General features: G+C 39.1%; 1 protein-coding gene across 3 annotated transcripts in view; it reads right to left on the reverse strand.

The window, feature by feature from the left end:
* CEP41 (centrosomal protein 41) overlaps positions 1-25,470 on the reverse strand; it is a 44,309-nt gene continuing 18,839 nt past the window's right edge. For 2 of the 3 annotated variants that reach the window (NM_001132973.1, XM_054558984.2), the window contains 9 exon segments: positions 1-2,496; positions 3,495-3,710; positions 4,163-4,277; positions 5,341-5,408; positions 6,105-6,256; positions 8,001-8,145; positions 14,547-14,616; positions 15,613-15,674; positions 20,177-20,224. In NM_001132973.1, coding sequence (NP_001126445.1) covers positions 2,348-2,496; positions 3,495-3,710; positions 4,163-4,277; positions 5,341-5,408; positions 6,105-6,256; positions 8,001-8,145; positions 14,547-14,616; positions 15,613-15,674; positions 20,177-20,224 — 1,025 coding nt within the window. In that variant the 3' untranslated portion in view covers positions 1-2,347. 3 annotated transcript variants of the gene reach the window in all.

The raw sequence follows: 25,470 nt of genomic DNA on the forward strand, positions 1-25,470 counted from the left end.
TTAGTAACTATGTACTTTAATTTTCAACATTCATAATTGCACAGAGCATCACTGGTCATTTAAATAATACATGTCAATTAATCTAATGAACAAAACTGGCAAAATAGAATGTTAAAAGCAATACCTCGAGCACGTAAAGAATGTTTGATAGTAACACTTAACATGCAAAACGCAGAATTAGAACAGCTCTTTTGAGCATGGTTATTTAAAATCCTTACCAACAGGGCAAAGCAAGCACTGTGGAGAAATACACATAAATATATTCAACCTGCCAGATCTCTCAGGTGAGTGCACACCAATTCTAACAGGTCTGGCTGACCTGGCTTTCCACATATATACAGTGGTTTCTAACACTCCAAGTTGTCTGACAATGGGAATGCAGAATCGTAACAAGGAGGGAAGACCATTTACTTTCAAAATAGAATCCGGCAGGGAAGTCTAAACTCCTGACAAGTCACCTTTAAAACGGCATAACCAGAACTTTGTTACAGAGAAAAATATTTTTTCCTTAAAAATGTATATGTGGCAAAAATGGTCGAAAATCTTGTCCATGCTAGGGGAAAGCTGAGTGTGGAAAAATGTGCATTTTTCTATCTATGCTGTAAAGAAAATACAAAGCCAGAGCATTTTGGCATTAGCAAAGGCTGAACTAAGTTCTCAGGCAATAAATTTATGGGGAAACATGACAGGCTCCTCATTAAAGCTATGTGTACGTTGGCTGAATTTTATACAAGATTCTTGAATCTTGTGGAAAACTGGGCATGGCTTGACATCTGAACAATGTCCCTGGTTTGTTTGATTTCTAAAGCATCGGAAAATGTTGCACTTTGGAAATCGAGTAGAGAAGAATAAACACACTCTAAAACAGAACTGGGCTGAATCTGAAAGTTATTTTTCCATATGTCTCTATGAGATATTTATTACGTTTATTTCTCATACAAACACAGCCTCCATGCTAGAAATACTGTGGTGCATTTTTTTTTTTTTTTTTTTTTTGGTGGCAAGAAAATAGTACTGTTAAGGCAAATCTTACCCCGTAGCAGTTACCAGCAGGACAAGCAATTTTCAGTTGGCTGTTCAGAAGCTGGTTGCCATGACAAAGAGCACAATTTATTCCTCAGTCCCTTATCACAGCTATGATCACAGACCATAAAAATTAACACGGCTCTTTTCCATCTGATTTCAGAGTTCCTCATCCTTACCTGAGGCCTTTTGTTCCCCCAATTAAATGGAATGAATGTCAGTCATTTAGCAATTCAATTAATGCTGATTCAAAATTCCGGCCAAAACCAGAATCTATAATCACAACTTCCTAATCACAGTTCAGTCATGAGAATGAAAAGTAAGCAGGAAATTGCACTAATTACTCAATTAGACTAATACTGTATTTCTAAGCAAGGGCTTATGAGGTTGTCAGCCCTGACAAAGGACTTCGGAGTCCTCTTCACCTTGTGTGTCCACAGTTGTCCAACCGAAGCTGGTATTTTCAACTGGCCATAATTTCTATCCATCTAACATGGATGGACTGAAGCTGGGCAATGGGCGTCATAACTGATATACTGACCACAAGTGAGGGCCGCTTCGGTGGGCTTCAAGGGTCACAGGCCGGTGTGGTGGCCAGGGCTTTCCCAGGAGAGGCCCTCCTCCCCGGTGGGAAGACACCCACATGCACACCTTTCTGGCTCCAGGAAAATATCTAATAAGGGGGAGCATTCAGTGAGTGTACAGCTACTCTCCTCATCTTCAATTTGAGTGAGCACACAGGCACTGGCTTCCATACTCAAAATAGGGCCTGCAATATGCCGGGCAGAGAGCTCCTTGCTGAATGAGCCTGCTGGGGTGGGGTCTGCAGGTGGCTGGAACATAAGGCTCATCTGCACCCTTGGAAACAGCTTCTCATACCAAGACTGCCCAGAGAAGCCTTCATGAAGTCAAGAACAGTGAACGAAAAGGCGGGTGGGACAGGCACACAGGCAGATGTGACTGAAGTATTTACAAAACAACGAAGAGAGACCCAAAAAGCTGGACCTTATTAAAAAAAAAAACAACTAAAATCTTAGATCCTTTTTTCCTATACAGTTTCACAAGACTTAAATATGCTGTAAACAACAGGGAGGACACTAGAGCCTGTCACACCTCTGGTTTTTGTGGTCACCTGTCAAAATCCTTCCCGAGGTGGCCTCCTGAGGGGAGAGGAACTGGAGACAGGGAGAGGGAAGAGGGCCTATCCCATACATATGTCATGGTCTTTCCTCTGCAGAAGTTTCTGGAAATGACCCAACTTGGGAAATGCTCAGGGGTTCCGAAAAGAGGAAAAACATTTATTCGCCTAAGTGAGACAAAGTCTTTACTTCCAGGGTTTGCCTTGCCGGTGGCCACTGCTGAGGGAGCGGGGGTTTGAGTGGCTGGCAGGGCCGCCACCAGGCAGATTCTGAGCGCTTCGGGCACCAGGCACCTTGGACTCTCTTCCAGAGGAGTTAGCTTGGTTCAGTCGGCCTGAAGGGAGCAAGAAAGAAGGAACAGAGCTGCAAGAATGATTCCAGGGACAATCTGCCAAGTACAGTTTTAAGCTAATGAAGTCCTAGCCTACAACCACTTTTAAGCTGATGAAGTCCTATGCAGTATCTACTTTAGGCCAATGATGACCTACTCCTCATCCTTGAGATCAGCCTGAAGGTGGGGAGGGGGACAGAAATGAAGGGAAACCCAGATAGGTTTTTTTCCCCTTCCTCTCCATCATCCCCAACAAACCTAGTCTGTCCTCCACTACTTCCTTGGTAGAGAGGATGCAGACAAGGAGTGATTTGGGGAAAGAAAAGAGAAAGCAGTATGGTGAAACTAAGGTAGCAAGACAAACCACGGAGGCTCTCAGAGTGGAGAAGCAAAAGCTGCAGAAGGAATCGAAAACTTTCCAAGAAGGAATCTGAAGGTCTGATGCTTAACTCCTCAGTTTTACCTGAGATATACTTTTTGATGAAGTCTCTACATTTTTGTCTGGGCGGTGGCTCATGCCTGTAATCCTAGTACTTTGGAAGGCTGAGGCGGGTGGATCACTTGTGGCCAGGAGTTCGAGACCAGCCTGGCCAACATGGTGAAACCCTGTCTCTACTAAAAATACAAAAAAAAATTAGCCTGGCATGGTGGCGGGCACCTGTAATTCCACCTACTCGGGAGGCTGATGTGGGAGAATTGCTTGAACCAGGGAGACGGAGGTTGCAGTGAGCCAAGATCATCCCATTGCATTCCAGCCTGGGTGACAGAGCAAGACTCTGTCTCAAAAAAAAAAAAAAAAAAAAAAAAAAAAAAAGTCTCTCTTCAATGCGTAATTCTTGCCACTATCTGGGGTCACCTCCACTGCCTCCCCTCCCCAGCACCTGTAACATACCTCCCTAGTATTTTAAGAATCTAAATATAAGAGATGAAGGTTTTCATATGATGAGGTGATATTCAAAGCTGCAAACCAAACATTATCTTTAAAGGTCAAAAGATCTTACTAGGATGATCTGCAGGCCCTTGCTCCTCTTCCAGATAATATTCTATCTTTTTTAAGTCTTCTGGGGTAAATCTCCATTTATTCTCAGCTGGTAGGGGTGGCCCTTTGGGGCTGGATCGTTTCCGGGCAGACCCAAGAGGAAGGGCCTGCTGGCAAGATGCTGGCAGGGAACCAGTAATCAGTCCTTCCGGGAATTTCTGAGCTAAGACTTTTAGACCTAGGTTTGGAAAAGCATCAGAAAAAGCTGCATTAATATGGCAAGGCCAGGCCAAAACCTGGAAAGAAGCCTGCATGTCTTCTAATCTCTGGTCATCAAGTTGAGGCTAGCACAAGGACATGAAATCTTTCTTAACTATTTCATCATTAAGCAAATTATACCAGAAAATATCTGTTGTTACATGGGATTCTGAGAATTCCACAAGAAATCCTTTTGCTCGAGTCTTCAGCATTAGGGCTTTGTGACAGAGCCCTGAAGCAACATCAGGAATTAAAAATATGTGCTGATGAAGCTAAGGGAAGTTTCACATAACTCCTGACTCCTTTCAGCCAGCATGGCTTTTTCTCTTTCCAGAACACTGAATTCTGAGCACCAAGAGAGAAAAGGGGATGCAGGTGGGACTGAAGGATGATCAGCCTTTGAAGTCCCAAGCAGAGTATCACCTTGCTCACCTCCGGAAAGCATGAAGAGGTTTTCAAATCCACGCTCGCACATGGTGGTGGCCGCCTGACTGGCCAGCCTTTCATCATCGTCATACAGAATGATGATCTTGCCATGAGCATTTTTCTAAGAGTCAGATGAGTTAAGGTTCCAAGGCACTGGGCTGATGTCCCAAGACTACGAGAAACCCCCAAGGAATAAAAGGTCAGGTCCACCTGTCTGAGTTCCTGGGAATGATGGACAAGCCCATTCCTACCGTCACACCAGCAGGGACTAGATGGTTTCCTGTCGTGGAAACCACACAAGGTGGTATTCGTTTCTTTTACAAACTGATGTTACCATGATCTAAAAGACAGCACTAGTTCTGGACTTTACATCCTTTAACTCTCTTATCCCTATGACCCTGGAAAGTAAATATTACAATCCCCATTTTACAGATGAAGAAATAGAACAACTTCTATGCCTAATGTGTCCACTGAAGCCTATTTATGATAGTAAAAATGCGGGAGCTGTCTAAAAAGTCCAAAATAAAGGAATAGTTTAGTAAATCATAGTAAATCTGAAGATATTACACAGCATCAAAAATGTGGTTTACAGAAGGCTTGCATCAGCATGGGGAAATACATCGGAATATGAACTGAAAAATAGCAGGATACTAAATTACATATATAGTAAGGTTTCAACTTTGTTAAAAAAAAAAAAACAAACACACAGAAGACAGTCTGGAATAAAATATACTAATAATGTAACAGAAGCCACTGCTCAACTGTGTGATTATAAGAGATTTCAATTTTCCTTTTAATAATTTTTGGTATTTAAATTATTTTCTGCTTGTATAATTTTTATCAATGAAAAAAATAAAATTTTAAAGGAAAAAATTAAAATAGAAAAAAACCCTAAGTTCTGCTATGGAAAGTTTTCTGGGAGGAAAAAAACTCTCTTAGGACTACCTCTCAATGGATCCTAACTCTTAACCTAGTGTTTTTTGGCCCAGGGCAAGACGGTTTGAAAGCATCCGCCTAAAGAGTCAGGATTCTCGGCAACAGCTAGGAATCCAAATTCTAAAATATGCTCAGCCGAATAATATCAAAGGTCCTTCACAGCATTCTTACCAGGAGCTTGGTTCATGATAACTTTGATTCTTACAATCCTCATACCACCCAATTCCTTAAAATGCAACAAAGGATACATATTCAAGAATATCATTTGAATAAGGGTTCATTGTTCTAGACAGAGTTGCAATTGGGTAACTGTAAGCTGCAAAGAGAAGAATAAGTTTAGGAAGTCTGTTGTTCTCTTAATACAACTTGGCCTCAATTCCCAGCTGGTTTAAAACCTAAGAGTTAAATACTTCTTCAAAATCCATGAGCTGCTGGGCATGGTGGCTAACACCTGTAATCCCAGCACTTTGGGAGGCCAAGGTGGGTGGACCACTTGAATCCAGGAGTTTGAGACCAGCCCGGGCAACATGGTGAGGCCTCATCTCTACAAAAAATACAAAAACATTAGCTGGGGGTCGTGGCATATGCCAGTAGTCCCAGGTATTCAAGAGGCTGAGGCAGGAGGATCACTTGAGCCCAGGAAGGCAAGGCTGCAGTGAGCTGTGATCGCAACACTACACTTCAGTCTTGGCAACAGAGCAAGGTATTGACCAAAAAAAAAAAAAAAAAAATCAACAAGCCATAAACCTAAACACTTCTGTGAAAGAAAACAAAGAGCACTATGAACGAAGTATGAAGCTTCACTTCCCTGCTTCTGACAGCCATCTGTGAAAATCAGCAGCCTCTCAGAGTATTTTATGGTGGAGCCAACCCTATAGGATTCCACAACGGATCCAGCTAACATACAATTTCCTTAACTGTCTACCATGGGCTGTGGTTCCAGCCTGCCTAGACTCAAGAGCAGGCTCTCTGTTCTTGAGAGTGAGGCACTTTAAAGCCTTCTCTCTCTTACCTCCAACAATGTGGCACTGCTGGTAAGAATCTCTATCACGCACATCTAGCAGCAGGAAGGGGCAGTCAGGATAAGGTTTGTCTTTGGTATGGGGCTCTGCTTTCTTCACTGGCCCTTTGTCTAGATCCAGTTCCCCAACACCACTGATGACACTGCAAGTGAAAAAGTAGGTCAGCAGAAACTAGTCAGAGGTTGGTGGCTTAAAGGTCGAACGTGTTTCTTCAGAATAGTGAGGTGAGTGCTCAATGTCTTTTCAAAGGACGCTTCAAAGGGAAAGGAAAATGGATGTGGTGTCTCAGTTCTGCCTCTGAATGCAGGATCCTATGGATTTCCTCTTCTACTACACTGGACCCCACAGAGGAGACCCACATGTCCACACTCACCTTCAGACAATGCGTGTCAGTGCATTACATGGCTGAGGGGTAGGGACTGAAGGGCACATGCTGCCTCTAGCTACAAGGGCAGCATCAGAGGGAGAAAGAGGGGAACTGTGAATCCAGTGGAGCGAAAAAGGGAAGAATATAGTTGGTAGGACAGGAAAAAGGAAAGACATTTCTTTCTACGTGTAAGTAATATAAAGTAACAATAATGCTTTACATATTTCATATACGTAGTCAGTGACCTATCTGCTATGGTATTGAGTCTTAATACTTACATAGCTCTCTGTGCTTACTTTAGTTTTGTAGGTTACAACATTGAGGTTGACGAGGCTTTAGATTTGGTGGCATTCATAGAATGAGGCGGAGGAACAGCTGGGATTAAAATGAGGAAGCTAACCACTACCACTAACAGTTCTAATTCTAAGGTCATTCAATCACTAAAACTGGTCACCATCTTAATATTATAGGGAAAATGTGCTAAAAACATGAATCAAAGTAACAACAAGACTAGGTGTTATGAACAAAATGGCAAGCAGTGAAATATCCTTACTGGAATAAGAAGATGGTTACTTTCTTAGGAAATATTAAGACACATATGCTAAATCACAGATTAGTACGTAGCATAGCTCCTTTCCCATAACAGCAAATCAAATTCTGCATTTAAATCCAATAAACACTATAACTCTATGCTATATAGTGCATATTTTGTTGAACCAAAGGAGAAGAACATCTGTTTGATAAGAAACTGCATCCTCAGTGGAAGTCCTGTTGGCCTATCTCTTCTTGAGTGCAATTTTAGAGTCCTTTCACAAAAGTAACTATAATAATATAAAGCTAAAAGAATAATAATAATAATAACTAACAGATAATTTCTCCAGAACTATTTTATCAGTCAAAGGGATGGATATCTGCTGAAAATCAGTACTGTCTTATAATCAACAGTTAATATTAGTGAGAAAGTACTACACGGACTAAAGTCCATGTAATCCATGGAATAAGGAGGCCCATACTTTAGAAGAAGGAGCAGAAAAATAAAATAAAAAGAAGGAACAGCCACATTCAGCTTTAGAATAAACACCAAGTACTGCTTTTTCCTTTGCACCTACCCAGTATCAGAGCACTATGTGTGGCACTGTCACTTCCGGACAGGGTATTATAAGCTGCAGCAGTCGGAAAAGGGGGAAAAATCATACTCTCTGAATCAAAAGATAGTATTTGTAAAGCTAATTCCTCATAACAAACTTACATGTAGGAGGGAGAAGAATGGAACTGAGAAATGAAAATTAAACTCTCCTATTAATATATTCTCACATTAACTCAGTAAGAATGCAGTGAAAAAGATTCAGGAGGTAGCATTTATACAAAGAGAAAGTAGAAGGCTGGGATTAAAATGTGAGACTTTACTCCTGGCCAGTTCTGTTTCTAAGGCAAGAAAAAAAAAAAAAAATCCCTGAAATTGGCCTCTAGATTAATATAAAGGCAAAATGCAGTGAAAATATGAATCAGCTTCGAGTACCTCTGAAGAGTTGAGCGGCTGGAGTCCCCTGCTCCTGCGTTGTTTATGAACTGCTCAGGGCTCGGCGACTGCTCACCTGGATTTCCTTTCCCATTGGTCCTGGCAGTGGTTTCAGCATCAGGGTCTGAAGCTGCAGAATCATTGTCTAATATTTACAAATGAAGAAATAATTAGATTGAACCTCAGGATTTGTATTTACTTATTAGTTCCACTGACATTAAGTCAAGAAAAGGAAATCTTATCATCATTATTAAATTGCTGTGGAAGTGCTAATGTACAAGTTCCCAAAGTGTAGTGGACCCCAAACATCCCCAAGGCCCTTTCAGGGGATCTGCAAGGTAAAAACTATTTTCATAAGATGTTACTTGTCTTTTTTACTGTGTTTATATTTGCACTGATGGTACAAAAGAAATGGTGGCTAAAGCTGCTAGCACCTTAGTAAGAATCAGGGCTGTGGCACCAAACTTTATTAGCAATCATTGTATTATTCACCATCATGCATGCGTTCACAGTAAGTAAGTATGGCAGTCACACTAAAAGAAGGTCCCTGTTAAAGCAGTTAACAGTTACTATTCTTATTAAATCTCACCTTGAAGTAAGTACATGCTTTTTTTAATGTTCTGTGTGATGAAGTGAGGAGTCCACATACAATTAAGTTTGCTACATACCAAATTACCAGGGTTATCTCAAGGAAAAGTATTAGTGTGATTGCTGAGTTGCAGGCTGAACCAGTAATTTTTGCTATGCACACCATTTTTGCTTGGAAGAAAAACTGACAGAAAAACTATGGTTATATAGTTAGACTTGTATATTTGGCAGACATTTTCTCAAAAGTGAACTAAATAAGCCTGTTTGTTATTTCAGGGAACACTACTGATGGCATTGTTGCCAATGATTATATTTTAAGCAAAACTCAGAATTTTGGAAACTATATTTGCCATCAGGAACTGAAGTATGGGGAGCTGCTTCCCCATGCTTATAGACCTTTTTGGTAAGATAGATAGTGAGAATAACATATGTGATTTTTCTGACAGTTGTATAATAAAATGTATTAACCTTTGGGAAGAGCTTCATAACTCAGTGAACCAGTATTTTCTAAATGGCCAGTGCATGATGTTATACAATCATGCATGGGTAAAAGATTCAAAGTATAAGACAGTTACACTGAAAGTGCCTGATTTTAATCTAACAGTATGAAAGATTCATTGATATGATTTCAGATTCTACATTACAGCTAATCCTTAAGAAACTAGCAGTTGTCAAGTTTTATCTGAAAGGGCTATTAAAATACTTCTCCCTTTTCCACCTACAGGTTTGTGTGAGCTGGATTTTCTTCACACTCTTTAACACAAACAGCACATCACGACAGACACCGCAGAAGCAGAGAGGAAAATCAGCAATCCTTTCATTAAACCAGACACTAAAGAGATTTACAAAATATGTAAGACGACGTTCTCAGCAAAATTTTGTTTTGGAAATAATGCTATTTTTCATAAAAACATGTTATGCATGTTTCAATGGGTTTAGTATGGTTATTTTTAGGTGAAATAATAAATAAACACTGTTTCAGTTCCCAGTTTAAATTTTTAATATACTATTAATAGACATAAAGCACATAAACCAAAGCTCTTTGGGATCTTCAATAATTTTTAATAGAGTGGAGGAAGAGAACAAAATGTTTGAGAATTTGCTGTTCTAACCAATACAATAAAAATTTTTTAAAAATAATAATAACAGGGCGGGAGTGGTGGCTCACACCTGTAATCCCAGCACTTTGGGAGGCTGAGGCGGGTGGATCACTTGAGGTCAGGAGTTCGAGACCAGCCTGGCCAACATGGCAAAACCCCATCTCTACTAAAAATATAAAAATTATCCAGGTGTGGTGGCAGACACCTGTAATCCCAGCTACTCAGGAAGCTGAGGCAGGAGAATCACTTGAACCTGTGAGGCGGAGGTTGCAGTGAGCTGAGATCGTGCCACTGCATGGCAGCCTGGGCAACAGAGCAGGACTCCATCTCAAAATAAATAAATAAATAAAAATAAAAATAACAAGTCTAATTATTAAAGAAGATATTAAATTTATTTTGCATATGATATGATAACATACCTAGAAATTTTAAGAGAATAATATGGGAATGAGTGCAATAAATATGTGGTTAGATAAAAGAAATGCTAAAATATTTGTCCTATACACCAATTAAAAAATAACAGGAAAAAAAATCTCATATACAGTAACAACTGCAGCTATAAAATATACTCTCCGGTGGGGGTCAGGGGGAGGGATAGCATTAGGGGATATACCTAATGTAAATGATGAGTTAACGGGTGCAGCACACCAACATGGCACATGTATACATATGTAACAAACCTGCACGTTGTGCACATGTACCCTAGAACTTAAAGTATAATAAAAAAAAGTATATAAAAAATATATATATACTCTCCAAGAAATGATCCTAAACTGAATGTAAATAACCTATAAAAATGTATAAATCCTTTAAAGGACTTATAAAAATTTTACTTAGAGGCCTTAAAGAAGACCTCAATGATGAGAGTGACACACCCTGCATGTTCCTAATTGGGCAAGTAAAACTAAAATGTTAGTCCCTCCCAAATTTAACTTTTGTCCTTAATACTAATCCCAAAGGGATTTTTTTAAAACTTAAAAGGATTTAAAAAATAACAAGAGTAAACACACACACACACATACACACTCAGATCTTTTTTTCCTATTCAGTTTCACAAGACTTAAATACTCTGGAAGCAATATATACCCATGGGTTTTTGATGTGTTGGTTTTTGATATGTATGAGGAAATAGGAAAATATATATATATACATACATAATTAGGGGTGATTTGGAGACCTGCCTTATCAAATAGTAACATATGTTAAAAAGGTAAATGATCAAAATAGTACAGCACTACAACCAGAACAATGGAATATAATAGAGAACATGGAAAAGAATATAAATAAAAAGTCAATACATCCATATCACAAATCAGTGGGTAAAGGAAGAACTACTGAGTATATGGTGCTAGGAATATTTCTCAACTATCTGGAAAAATCTAATTCAGATAATCACCTCGTGTCATATATCAAAATACATAACAGATGGTTTAAATGCAAACAAACAAGCCAATAGATTGTTTGTTACAAAATGTAGGTAAATAGTTTACCAACACTGAATTTTATGAGTCTAAAGCAATAAAAGAAAACAACAGTACAGGCTAATAGATTTGATCATGTAAAAATGCAACCTCATATATATCAAAAACCAAGACAAAAAAAATTAAAAGGTGAATAACAAATTAGGAAAAAGATCTGTAACACATATGAATTAAGAAGGTTAATATACTTAATTTATAGATTTAAAAAATTAACTAGCTCTTTAATATAATGTGAAAAGAGTAAAAATGCAATAGGATCCTGCGCACGAGGTAAAAATGCAAGTAAGATTAAATTGTTAACATGGAAAGGAAGTCTTTCCCCCACCGAAGACATGCAGGCCCTCCTGCCTCCTTCCCCAAGGGAAGTATCAGTATATTAAACACTTTCACGTATTTATGTCTCATTCCAGAAATAAAACATTTACATGTGCTTGCATATATTTTACTTCTTCCACCTTTTACAAATCCAGGAGAATTCTATTCATAATATTTTATACTTTGGGTTTTTGTTTTATTGTTGTTTTATTTTTACTTAATATAGCCTGGAAATTGTTCCAACTAATCAAGATTTTTTCTCATCCATTGTCAAGTTAGTATTGTTCTCCATTGTATAAAGATATCATAATTATTCAGAACTCTCACAAACCAATAAGAAAAAGATGAACAGCCTATTAGAAAGAAAGGAAAAAGAGCATGTAAACTCCTTAAAAGAAGAAATATGTATTTATGACCAGTAAACACACACACAGAGCATAATCTTACTATCAAATAAATAAAAAACTATTAGATACTATTTTTCATCTATTGAACTGGAAAATATTTACAGAAATGATAATTATTCAGCTTTGGCTAGGATGAGGAAAAACAGGTCTTCTCATTCACTCTTGGTGGGAATGCAAACAGGTAGAACCATGCTGGAGAGAATGTGGCAGTCAGTACTGGGTGTCTAAAATGGTTCCACCCTTTGACCCTCTGCAGCAATTTATCTTCAGGGAATAATCAGAATCATACAAACATTTACATATATACATTGCAGCATTATTTTATAAAGGTGAAAAATCAGAAAAAACTGTAATGCCCAACAAGAGAATAATTAAATTATGGTATATCCAAAGGACAGACATTAGATGACAACACAATCTTTATAGTCATGCTTTTGAAGCCTATTTAGTGACATGGGAAAGTATGAAGGAAAAAGCCATAATTGAAAACAGCACAATACAAAATTATATACAAAGAATATAGATTTAATTGGGGTGAGGGGTTAGAGAGGAGGAAAGCGGACCAAAACATAAACAGTGATTATTCGTTATTTAATTTTCTTCTTTATATACTTTTTACTGTTTCCTAACTTACTAGAAATACACTTTTAAGTTAGGAAAAAGTGATAAACATTATAAAAGGAGATTTTTATTTATCCCTTCAAAGATAGCCAATATGCATACAGATACAATCTGTTCCCCAGGCACTCCTGAGTGAGTTATTATCTGTGTAGAGCACTAGAAAAACACTAATATTACTCACACATTATGGTGTCCTACTTTACAAGAGCCTACTTTGCTGTGCAAATTTATCTCAGAAGAGAAAATTGCATGTGCCCATATGTTCTGGTGCTGCAATCTCAACAATGAATTAAAGGACCAAATCTAGGTGCTTATATAACCCAGTTAAAATTGGAGTACTTGTATGAGGAGACTCAATTATCTCTGTTACAAAGAGCTCTTATTTCTCTGCTTTGTGAGAGGCATCTGTCAAAGATAAATTCCTGTCGTTTTCAGATTCTCTTTATCCTCCCTAACAAAAACCAGTCCAGGGAAATGACAGTTGAGTTGCACAAACCCAGTGTTCAGACTTCCTGAGAAACTTGTCTTGAAATCAGAAGTCAAATTCCTGACCTACATCAACCTTAACAAAACACATTCCTCTTCAATAAACAGCCACACACTGATTGCTGGGTACTTCAGGATAAAATAAAGACCCTAACTCTCTGTATTCTTCTCATGAGAGTACAACTATTATTTTCAACTTGGTATTTAAGAAAGGAGATATGGAGCCTACCTGTCTTTCTAGCCTTATCTCCTACCCAGCGCCTACTCATCCCTTAGACCACAGCCAGATTGGATGACTCGATTCCCCAAACATGCCTTGTGTGCTGTCCTCTCCATGCCTTTCACAGGCTGCTCCTCAGCCTGCAACAGCCTCATCTTTAACTTGTACCTATTGATATTCTACCTCACTTCAAGGCCCAGTTCCAGTGCCTCGAGGAAGCCTACCTCAGTCTTCTTCCTTTTTTTTTTTGAGACGGAGTCTCTCTCTGTTGCCCAGGCTGGAGTGCAATGGCGCAGTCTCAGCTCACTGCAACCTCCGCCTCCTGGGTTCAAGCGATTCTCCTGCCTCAGCCTCCTGAGTAGCTGGGATTACAGGCGCACACCACCACGCCCGGCTAATTTTTGTATTTTTTTTTTAGTAGAGACAGGGTTTCACCATGTTGGTCAGGCTGGTCTTGAACTCCTGACCTCGTGATCTGCCCGCCTTGGCCTCCCAAAGTGCTGGGATTATGGGGATGAGGCACTGGGCATGAGGCACCGTGCCTGGCCGCCTACCTCGGTCTTCTAACTGCAAGTGTCTTTCCTTCCTTGGAACTCTCCCACAACATCCTGCATCTTTCCTAAAGGCACTTTTCAGTCCTTAAGGGTAGAATGAAGGCAGCAAGAAGACACTGGATGCTACTGGACACACTTAGATTTGTAACTCAGGTCCCTTCCTTACTAGCTGTATCACTTTGAGGAGGCAGCTTAACCTCTGCAGCTTGGGCCTCTCATCTGTAAAGTGTACCTTCCTTCCAGAGTTTTAAAGAAGCTTAAGTAAGAAAATTCATGTGAATTCACCTTGCAATATACAGCCAACAAACGATGGTTTCCTTCCATTCCTCCATTTTAAAATTCTGCCACCTTAGTAATTTTGTGGTACTGTTATCATTCAGCCCACCCAACACACATACAGGTGTGCACATGCACACATGTGACTGTCAATTTCATGTAAGCAGAGCTGTGCTTTGTTCATCTCTGCAGTCTCATAGCACTTAATGTGTAGGTACAGAGAATGCTAAAAATATTTGTTGAAAAAAGTAATTAGTATATTAAACACATCTAAAACATTTAAAACTGTAAGTGTTAGAGCCAGAAAACCAGATGGCTTTTTAAAATAAGAATTAACAACTAAAGTATCAGGTAGCATTTCCCTGAGAGTAACAATCTAATTACAAATAGACACATCAAAGTCCCAGTCCCTGGGAACAGACAGCAAATGTGTACAGGGTGAGTGTTTCAGTCAAATGGTCAGCCTGTTATTTTCCCCACACCCTCAATTCTCATTACCTTCCAGCCTTTGAATCTCCTCAGCTGTCACTTCCAGTGTTTGATCAGAGAGGGAAGCAACTTGGATGATCTGATAGAAAAAAGAATGAAATGTGTGGATGTTTGTTTGTTTTTAAACAGAGGCAATTTTGTCTTTTACAAAAGACGAGGGAACAACAAACATCAAAGATCTCTTGTTTTAAGAAGCTGTCAGTGTCCTCAACTGAACGCTGAATCTCAGGCCTCCTTCCTTTTGTGTTGGTAATATACTGCAGATGATCATTTCAGAAGAAAAGCACACTTAGAACACTACATAAACTTAGAATGCTAAGAGGAAAATTTAGGACAAGAAACATGAATAAGAGTTTAAAACCACATCTGTATATATCGTGGTCCAAGCACTACACGTTATTTCTTGAAAATGCAATACTGACCTAGCATAACATAGAATGGTATCAGCAATTATCCACACAATGAAGAAGTAAATGTAATAACAAATATAATGATTACAGCGTTTTATACTTCTATACAGTATTCATTTTTAAAGCACTTTTCACAACTTAGCTCACAAGACCCAAGATTCAACTTGAGTTATGCCAGTGGAACTCTTGCTTGGGAGGTGGAAAGACACCTTCTCCATAATTTTCAAATAAAAGAAGAAAGTGACTTGCCCAAAATAACAAAACAGCTCCGGTAGGATGATTTGGAAAAGATCAGTCCAAGAAAAGGGGAAATCACTTGGTTTCCAGAGAAAAACGTTGAAACAATCCAGGATCCAGAATTTTAGATTCTAAATATTAAGTTAAATGTATAAGGAAAAAAACCCCTAACCACAAGTTTAATGAATTAAAAGTAGGGCAAACATTTACTTTATAGAGTTCTTATCAAAGAAGAGAGAAAAATTTCTCACCATCCTCATGTGAACGAACACACATACCACATACCAATTAATCTTCCCATAGCTGAACGACATACAAAGAATCAGAAGAAACTCCTCTGCAAACATTCCGTAGAGTTGAATTTAGAAATACATAAAGTGGCACAAATTAGACAGTCTTTACTCCAGTGGAAAGATCATGAAACTTACCAGCTGGGCAAAAGTTGTAACTTTTAGTCTCTTGAAAAGCTCATCTTTTTTGTATCTATAATCTGAAAAATATGGTAAGACAAATATTTACCTATTTTGCTTTTTTAGAGCTATTCTTTCTAGTTGTCAAGTTACGTGGTCTTTCAAGTTATTTATATGCTTTTACATCTATTATCGCATTTGAGCCTCATGATATCATCAAAATTAGGTGTAGCAGGTAGTAGTATCATCTGTTCAATTTGTTTCCCTTTGCTTTGTCATTAGGAAGCTTAAAGTTGAATTTATAAGTTACCTTTGGTCTAGTGACTACCCCTTGCCTTTATTTTATTAGTCTACCATTTTCCTTTAACTAAGCTGTCTCTACTTCGACCACATTGTACTCCATGCATTTTTGTAAGCCGCCTCAAATCCTTTTCAGAGCAAAGCAGGGAAGAAATGTCCGTGTTTTACAAATGAGGACAGAGACTCAGAGAGGCTGAGCTGCCCCAGCTCAGACAGCTGGTGAGACGTTCATGCCCCACTATTCTGACTCCAGCTTAAAAAGAAGGCAATATTATTCCTGCCATTACACATTATGCTGGAGCCACAGGACATTTCTACGTGTATGCTGGGCACACAGCTGTGACTGGTTCTGATCATCTCTCAGCTTCTCTCCAACTTCACTCCAATAAAAATTAACCTACTTAGTTTCGCAAGATGAAAAAGTTCTGCAGTTCTGTTGTACGACAGTATGAAAATACTTAATGCCACTGACCTGCACACTTAAAAAACATTATGATGGTAGGTGTTATGTGTTTTTGTTTTTGTTGTTTACTACCATTTTATTTTATTTATTTATTTTTATTTCTCTGTTGCCCAGGCTGGAGTGCAGTGGTGTGATCTCGGCTCTCTGCAACCTCCGCCTCTCAGGTTTGAGGGATTCTCCTGCCTCAGCCTCCCGCGTAGCTGGGATTACAGTCGCCCGCCACCACGCCTGGCTAATTTTTATATTTTAGTAGGGACGGGGTTTCACCATGTTGGCCAGGCTGGTTTCGAACTCCTGGCCTCAAGTGATCCACCCACCTCAACCTCCCAAAGTGCTGGGATTACAGGCGTGAGCCAAAGCGTCCGGCCCCACCATTTAAAAAAACAAAATAAAACCAACTTAGGCCAGGTTTAGTGGCTCACGTGAGCCAAGAGTGCACTACCACATTCCAGCCTGGGTGAGAGTGAAACTGTGTCTCAAAAAAAAAACAAAAAACAAAAAACAACTTAAAACTTCAATATTTATTCAGTGCTGTCTTTACAATTCTGAGCTGTAACTCAAATATAGGTACCCCTGCACTTGTGTTAATAATTCTCATCACATTAAACAGTTATTAAAAACTAAGCCAGTTGCACTTTATCTAGTATCTGTTCCATAGATACGTGTTAAAGGTTAGCTTCCTTAAACTGTTTTAAAGATGACAGTGAAATTCTGAAGGGTTTTCAGTGTTGAACTCTGCCCACACTCATGCTTTCCTCCTCACCTAGGTTTTTATATTGGTACCCACGACTCTTTAAATGCTGCCTCATTATTTCAGAATTATTAAAGGTTAGCTGGTTAATTGCTATGGCCTTCACAGCATAAATGTCTCATAAACCAAGACTCCTAGCAACAAAGGAAAGGATTAAAAGTATCTAAGATTATTTACCTGGTGTAACTAATCACTTTCATGAATTTTCCAAAAACCAGCACAGACCTTAAGACTCAGAGTCGGGAAATGATATTACTTTAAAAACTAGCCTTCTGTAAATATATCAAGGCTTTTTAAAAATAGGGAATTAAACTTCTCTGTTCTAAAATGTCTTAAAGAGAGCAATTTGGCTAATAACAGATCATTACTTCTAGGAAATGCTTAGAGATGCTGCTTCTGGATACAACAAAGTAACAAACCTATATGCAGTGGAACTTCTAAAACCTGCCGGGATGCAGACCCAAGTAGGCCGAGGTAAGGCTTTACAAAGTACAACCGAATAACTACAGCGTTCCTTTCGATTGCCACCAACTTGCCCACCAAAAGTCATTTATGCAAATCAAAACAACAATAAATCAGCAAATGGAAACAGCCAACAGCTTTCAAGTAGTTTGCACTGTGACATTTACCCACTGATATTCTTTTGGTATGGTTACGTGGTTTAAAATGCTTCTAAGCATAAAATGTATACTTTAAAATCTCCTTTAACTAAACAGAGATTAATTTAAACAAACAAAAAAAGACTGCTTTATTCTAAAGATTGGGATTTCTACTGTCTTCTGCACAAGCACTAGCAGCCCCCTACATATTTTAACCTGAACTCGACGTACCTGGTTCTGGTTTAGAAGGACAGCCGTCAGTAGGACTTTCTGACATGATTACTCAGAGATAAAAGATCAAACTAGATGTTTTACAGTAAGTTTAAATTTTTATAAAAAGGATGACTTGGAAGGCTCTGTCAGTCTGTCCTTGCAAGAGCGAACAGAGCTTTAAGAATGGAGCTTCTGCTATGTGTCTTCTCCCAAACTCTGTGTTGAAGACAATCCTAGTTTCAGATATGTTATCAAGGTGTGCTTCTCCAGTAAGTCTAGGTTCTAAGTCTGTCTCTCTCGAGTTACTGGAAGGACAGAGACCTGACTATCTAGGATGTTTCACACTGGGTCCAACTAGTGTCATCTAACCACCAGAAACCAAGAATGGGCTTTGTAAATTGTCAATAGACATAGAGTGTCTATTTTCCCCAGGTAGAGTTGAAAGAATATTCAGATTACAAAGGATTTCTGCATTTTCAGAGTTCTGCTGAAATGCATTATTAGCAAAGGGAAGTTGGGTTCACAGTGGAAGACAAATCAAAGGAAGTAACAGAACAAGGTTTGTGGTTTCACAGAAAGAAATGGTATCTAAGGTAATCTGAGTAAAGTGATGGGTCTAGGGTATCATGAAACAAGGGAATATTCTCCTCCCTTTCAACCCCAAATAATACTTACAAAAGAAAATGGGGAAAGAGAAGGAAATATCTTCTAAGATGTAGATGCCAAACCAGAATCTAAAGCAATTCTGTTAGGGAATCAGCACAAAATGTGTGAAATGGGGTAACAGGAATCTCCTGCTCTACTAAAAGGAAGCCCTCCACTCCTACAGAGGGAAAGTGAAGCAAGCATTTTTCAAGGCTCTGTTCCAAGGGTATTTCTTCTGGGAGATCACCTCCACGTAAGGTTTAGATACTAAAGAAACCACATCGTACTTTGAAGAAATGTTTTAAGTGAGGTTCTGGCAACCTGGGCAGAATGGGACATTTTTATGGCACAAATTTCTAGTGAGGACATGTGAACTCACACTCAGCTGCAAATGGATGAGAGGTGACAGAGACGACAAACCCAAAAAGAAGCAGGCCAGCTGGATTCTGCCTGCCTTGGATGAGTTAAGGATGGCAACAATGAAGTGTAGGTGAGTAAATGCGATCTTTCTCCAGAGTTTAAAAGTATATATTTTATGGAGATATTTAAAATACATATACTTATGTAATACAAAATGTTTAGGAAGAAAAGAGAATGATACTGTGGCATTACATATTTTTAAGAAGTTTGTAGCATTAGCCCTTATAGCTGAACACGGCAAATGAAAACACAGCATAAAGCAGCTCCTGAGTCCACATCTATTGGTTGGGGTTTCCCAATATTGCAGCAATTCAAATGGAACTTTGATTTCAAATAAAAGGTCTGCTGTGTAAAAGAAGAAAATGTTCTGATGTATTCTGGATGTGCAATTTTCTCTTCCAAGAAGATGTACATTACCAGAGCCAAGTCCTGAACTATGATCAATCAGAGTACCTCTTTACCACCATTAACTAAATATCCCCTAGCACTGGGTTCTCTTATTCAAGATACGAGCAAATCCATCTTAGAAAATAGATGTTTCTACTTCTTCCTTAATTCTGGCCTTGAAGTATACACTTTACATCAGTTTTGGATGCAGACTGAAAAATTATGATTTTGTGCAAGGGCAATGCACTCAATGACTGGTAACATATCTTTGCAGATTAGTTTTTTAAAAGGATGTAGATGGAATATGATTTTTAATTAAAAGAAAACAGACGGCAATGAATTGATAATGCATAACACTAAGTTCTCACGTCCCTGTCTTCCATGAATACTCTCATTTATACAGACAAGAATGTTCTGAAGGAAGATATTATTACCCCTATCTCAAATAGAGACAAAATAAGACAGAAAAGATGAAATATCTTGAAGAAGGGCATGAAGACTGCAGTACAATGACACTAGAAGCTTAACCAGAGCTCATTCCACCAGCTCTGACTCCGCAGGCCAACAATAATGTCTCCTATGGGATGGAAATAGGGCAGAATTTAGGCCTACAGGCCACGATCTGAGGAGCAGCCCAGTACAGCACCCAGGATCTCCCACAGCCCTTGAGGCACCTGCCAGGCTTATCGGACCATCCATAGCTCTCTGTGCCTGTCAGCTGTGAAACACAACTGTTAGTTAAGAACCAACTTATAGAACAACTACAGACTTCCATTTTCCCAAACCATCAAGAGTGTTACTTACTTTTCTTAATCTCTTCGAGCTTCTCAGTATATTTAGTCATACTGTTACCTAAAAAGAAAATAAGGGTTTTAGATATACTTTAAATGGAAGCAAATGAGTACCACTGCGGAAACAGAATGGAGGAAAAGTATGCCCTAAGCTTTCCTATCCTGTTCTTAGGGGATTCTGGACAGCAGCAAACAGGCCACACACAGTAAAATCTTTTGGATAATACAGCGTTATTAAAAGTTGCAGAGCCGAGGGAAATGTTTCAGTAGAATGTGTTTAAGCTGGGATGCATACCCCCAAAACATTGAAAAGTTCCAGGAGATACAGATGGTCATTTTCTATCAATTTGTTTTTCGAGTCTAGGCTTTCCTCCTCCTTTTATCTCCCCTGCCCCCGCTGACGATCTTTTTGTGGGGAAGATATACAGAAGAGGAGCAAAAAGGAGGCAGTGTTCTTTGAGTGTCTAAAATGTGCCTTTGTAGTTACCCAAGCAACTCTCTCCTCTCGGCTTTGTCTTCACAGTTTCCTTCTCTTTCCTGAACTTACTCTTCTACTGTTCATGCTCACGTTGCAGTCTGAACTAGACTACACAGTCTACACACTAGTATTCACCATAGATTTGATGTGCTGAGAAATAACAGCAGATTCTCGAAACTGCGGAGAGGCCCCAGCCCTCATGTTTTATAGTATGTTTCTATAATACTAGGTACTGGCCAAGGTGGTTTGGAGGTTTTCAGACTTAAAAAACTCAGCCAGGAAACTTCTGGTTTCCAACTCAATTCTAGCTGTCAAGCCAGGGGCTATGATATTTTACTGGGTATGCTTCAATTTGATTCAATTCAACGCAGGAAGCTCTTTCTGTCACCTAAAAGGTATGGCAAAAGGAAAACATTCAAAATAATTTCTCATTTCTAAAACTGTGCTCCTAACTTTTTAAGCCTGGAGAGGATCTAGTCAGATGCAGCCCCTTCTAGTCAGATGCAGCCCCAACATCAGATAAAAGAAATGCTTTCAATTAATAGTAGCATGAACTGACATTTTCAAGGACTATTCTGAACTTTTCTTCATGTTTGGGTCAGAGGCAGAAAAAGAAAATCCTTGCTCTGAAACCCAAAATACATTTTCAAAAAAACAACTTATTTCATTGGCTATTATTAAATCTTTACCATGAATTCATCACGGAATAAAAATCCACCATTGTTTTCTTTTCTTTTTTTCTTTTTTTTTGGTCTTAAGACATACACTGTCTGTATCCAGGACCAGAAAGGAGGATTCAGAGTAGGCCTGGACCTGGAAGTTCCAAGAGAAATGAAGGCAGTCAGGGCTGCTGGGAAGGCCTAAGCCTTCTCAAGAGAGACACTGAATACCTCTTAGAAGAGGCCCAAATATCACCAAGATTAGAACCAAATACAGTCTTTCCTAGGTTCTTCAGACTGCAATTGACCTGAGATGTGACCAGATCTTCAGAGCAGAAGCCACGATTTCTTCCTGGACACACATCTCTCCTGCCCACTGCAACTCTGAATTCAGGCGTGGACTTGCCTGGTCAACACAATGGAGGAAGAAGACGGCAAATCAGTATGCTGTTCAGCTTCCCAAGTCTCATTCTTAAAATATTTTACCCAGTAGCTTTAGGTTATATGTCCCTGAGTCACCCACAGTTGAGTGTTATTGACGTGGCAGGTAGTTTCTTTTGGCGAGGGAAGCTTTAGGCAATCTAGTCAGAAAATGAGGGATAAAAAGCAACACCTGATTTGTCTGGTGGCATGGCAAGTTAGTAACTAAGCCAGGATTCGCATTTCCAACCTCCTGAAAAACACGTCTTTTTTTTGTTGTGTTGTAAAAAAACACAATTAATCATGAGGTAAATTTGTAGGAAATGCTACTTCCTTAATAGTGAGAGGTGAGGATCATCTTGTGTTGTAAATTCCCTGAAGAATGGAAAACACTAGCCAACCTTATTTATCCAGTCTTTATTATTGAAACACTGCATTTCCAAACCACAACCTTATTTATCCAGTCTTTATTATTGAAACACTGCATTTCCAAACCACAGTGGTTTCTACTAACAAAGTGTCTACACTTCAATTCTCCATTATTTACAAACATTTCAGGTTAATTACACTTTAACACTTTATCTTGTATCAGCTGACCCTCACCACAATGCAGGGAGGTAGGCCATCATGCCCACTATTTGTTTTCCCCCTAAAGGAGAAGGCTGAGAAACAAAAGTTTTTTGCAATTATACAAATATTTGGGGAAATTCAGAACAAATCTGAGAGGACTACTGATGAGTTCTTTTCACTATAGACATTCACTGTATCCAAGAATGGGGAAAAAAGGAGAATGGAGGATTTCTTCCTTGCTTTAATTGGACAAATCAGATAGCAGGATGGCTGACACAAAAATATCCCTAAAAATGGTTTGAGAAAGTATGAAAAGTAGCATTTTTATCCCACTTTGTAAACTGCTTATATCTTAACTACGCAGCCTATCTTACTGTATCTAATTGCATCTGAAAATAGTTTCTGACTACCTTTTAAAAAGATTGGAAATGAATCCATTTCATAATTCACTTATTTATAAACATGGCTTTGTTTCATACAAAAGAAGCCTAAAAAACTATCCAAGAACCAATTTAAAAAAAAAAAAATTGAAATTACACATTACTGCCAGATACATTTTCCTAGATAAGACTTTTTGATCAAAAAGAAAAAAAAAAAGTCAGTGGCTCCCCATTGCTTCCTAACTAAAGCTGAAACTCCTTGCTCTAGCACTGGACACCAACTCACTACCTCTTAATGCTGCCTTAATTACTTAACTTGACAAACTCTTAGTCTTCCATTCTCTAACGTATCACCTTGCCACATACTCTTAATAGCTAACTGAGGGAAGTGACCTTTCCCTCCTCTGAGCCTCTATAGCACTCGGCTTACAACTCACAAGGCATTTATCACTGTATTGTCTTACCTACCTTACTAGACAGAAAGCCAAGAACTATTTATGGGCATGTACACACATACACACACACACGCACGCACACACACACACATATGCACACTCTTTATCCCTTCCATTGTCTAGCATAGGAGACACTCAAAAATACTTGCTGAATGATGGTCAGGTGCACTGGATCATGCCTGTAATCCCAGCACGTTGGGAGGCTGAGGAGGCAAGATTGCTTGAGTCCAGGAGTTCCGGACCAGCCTGGGCAATATAGTGAGACCTCGTCTCTACAAAACACACACATACACACAAACTAGCCAGGCATGGTGGCACATCCCTGTAGTCCCAGCTACTTGAGAGGCTGAGGTAGGAGGATCCCCTGAGCCCAGGAAGGGGAGGTTGCAGTGAGCAAGAATGTGCCACTGCACTACAATGAGGATGACAGAGTGAGACTCTATCTCAAAAAAAAAAAAAAAAAAAAAAGGCCAGGTGTGATAGCTCACACCTGTAATCCCAGCACTTTGGGAGACTGAGGTGGAAGGATTGCTCAAGGCCAGGAGTTCAAGACCACCCTGGCCAACACAGTGAGAGCCCACCTCTACAATAAATAAATAAATAAATAAATAGGCCTGGCACGGTGGCTCACGCCTGTAATCCCAGCACTTTGGGAGGCCGAGGCGGGAGGATCACGAGGTCAGGAGTTCAAGACCAGCCTGACCAACATAGTAAAACCCCGTCTCTACTAAAAATATAAAAATTAGCCAGGCATGGTGGTGCGCACCTGTAGTCCCAGCTACTCAGGAGGCTGAGGCAGAAGAATCGCTTGAACCTGGGAGGCAGAGGTTGCAGTGAACCGAGATCATGCCACTGCACTCCAGCTTGGGCAACAGAGCGAGACTTCATCTCAATAAATAAATAAATAAATAAATAAATAAATAAAAAGGAAAAATATACATTTGCTGAATGAAATTTACTATGGAGATCTACTGAAAAATCCTTATAATGAGTTATTTTATAATGCAAATATTTCCCAATTTGGTTTGAGTTTCTGCACACCTGATTTTCTTTAAACTATGTACAACTTGACTTATATACAGTATGTTATGTGCTACATATATGACTCATATTGCTTCACGACTTAAGCAACCTAGAAATGTATAAGGTAGAATTTAGCTTCTACTTTGTTTACTTACAACTAAAGTTGTGATAAAAGATATATAACAAAACTTTACAATTAGAATCAAGAGGAAGAAACAACCCGACTATAGCAACAGTGCAGTGCAAAGACAGAGTGCAACTGATTCAGTGAATGAGTCATTCATTAGATTTTTTCCATTGTTTTCCTATAATTTAATAACATTATTTATACTGAGCCAATAAGAAAAGCAAGTGATTTTGTGCAGCAGTAATCTAAAGTAGATGAGATTTATAAGGCACGAACTCAGTTGCTAAGAGACAACTCCATGGCTTTATTTTTCTTCAATATTTCCCTCCTCTATGGAGAAGTTCTCTTGGCTCGGAAGAGCAGAAAGCATGAAAAGAGGCACAGTGGTCCTTTGTTAACCTCAATAAGTGATATGTGTGTATAGTGCTTTCTGGTTTATAAAAGCCTTTCACATATATTTCTTCCTTTGATGGAAGAAACAGAATTAAACAACAAATAAAAATGAAGAGTACCTAGTCTATAATGAGTTTGATGCTTACAGTCAAGGCTATTAGCAAATATTCAGGAAAAGTAAAGCCTAAAGAAGAAAAGAGGGAATGAATAGTTTGTCTAGAGATAATAAAAGGAAGGTGAATTTTTAAAAAGACAAAAATAAGGCTAGAAAAGACTGAGTGGAGAAAGCCTACAGAATTTCAGAAAGCTAAAGAAATTAGAAATTAAATTGAATATAGATAGAAATGAGAGGACAATGCAGCCAATGAAAGACTGTGGGGACTAATAAAGGGAGAGCCCTGTGGTTTGGAAAGTGTCCCTTAATCAGCCTGCAGTGCTGCAAAACAGAAACCCAGAGAGGGTGCTTGAGAATATACAAGAACCCTGCGGTGGTGACTGAACAAAACGCAGCCAGGGATTTCATCAGAAGCATAATCCATTCATGGCACAGTCTGGCAGTGCTGGGGAGCTGGTAAGATACACACAGGCACCTATGGAACAAAAGAAATATTTGAAGTTCAAAATAATTCTGAGATTTCTAGCCATGGCTGCACTCAGTGTTTGAGTTCATATGAGAAGCAGAGCCAGAGGTATAAAAACAAAAAATAATCTTTACCCAGGAGGAAGATAGCAGTCTTTGAAGAACTCAGTAGAACGTGATTTGAGTGAAGACAGGAGATATCACGAAATTCTTGATTTCTTG

This window comes from Pongo abelii, chromosome 6 (assembly GCF_028885655.2).
Source record: "Pongo abelii isolate AG06213 chromosome 6, NHGRI_mPonAbe1-v2.0_pri, whole genome shotgun sequence".
In the NCBI taxonomy this organism is placed as follows: Eukaryota; Metazoa; Chordata; class Mammalia; order Primates; family Hominidae; genus Pongo; species Pongo abelii.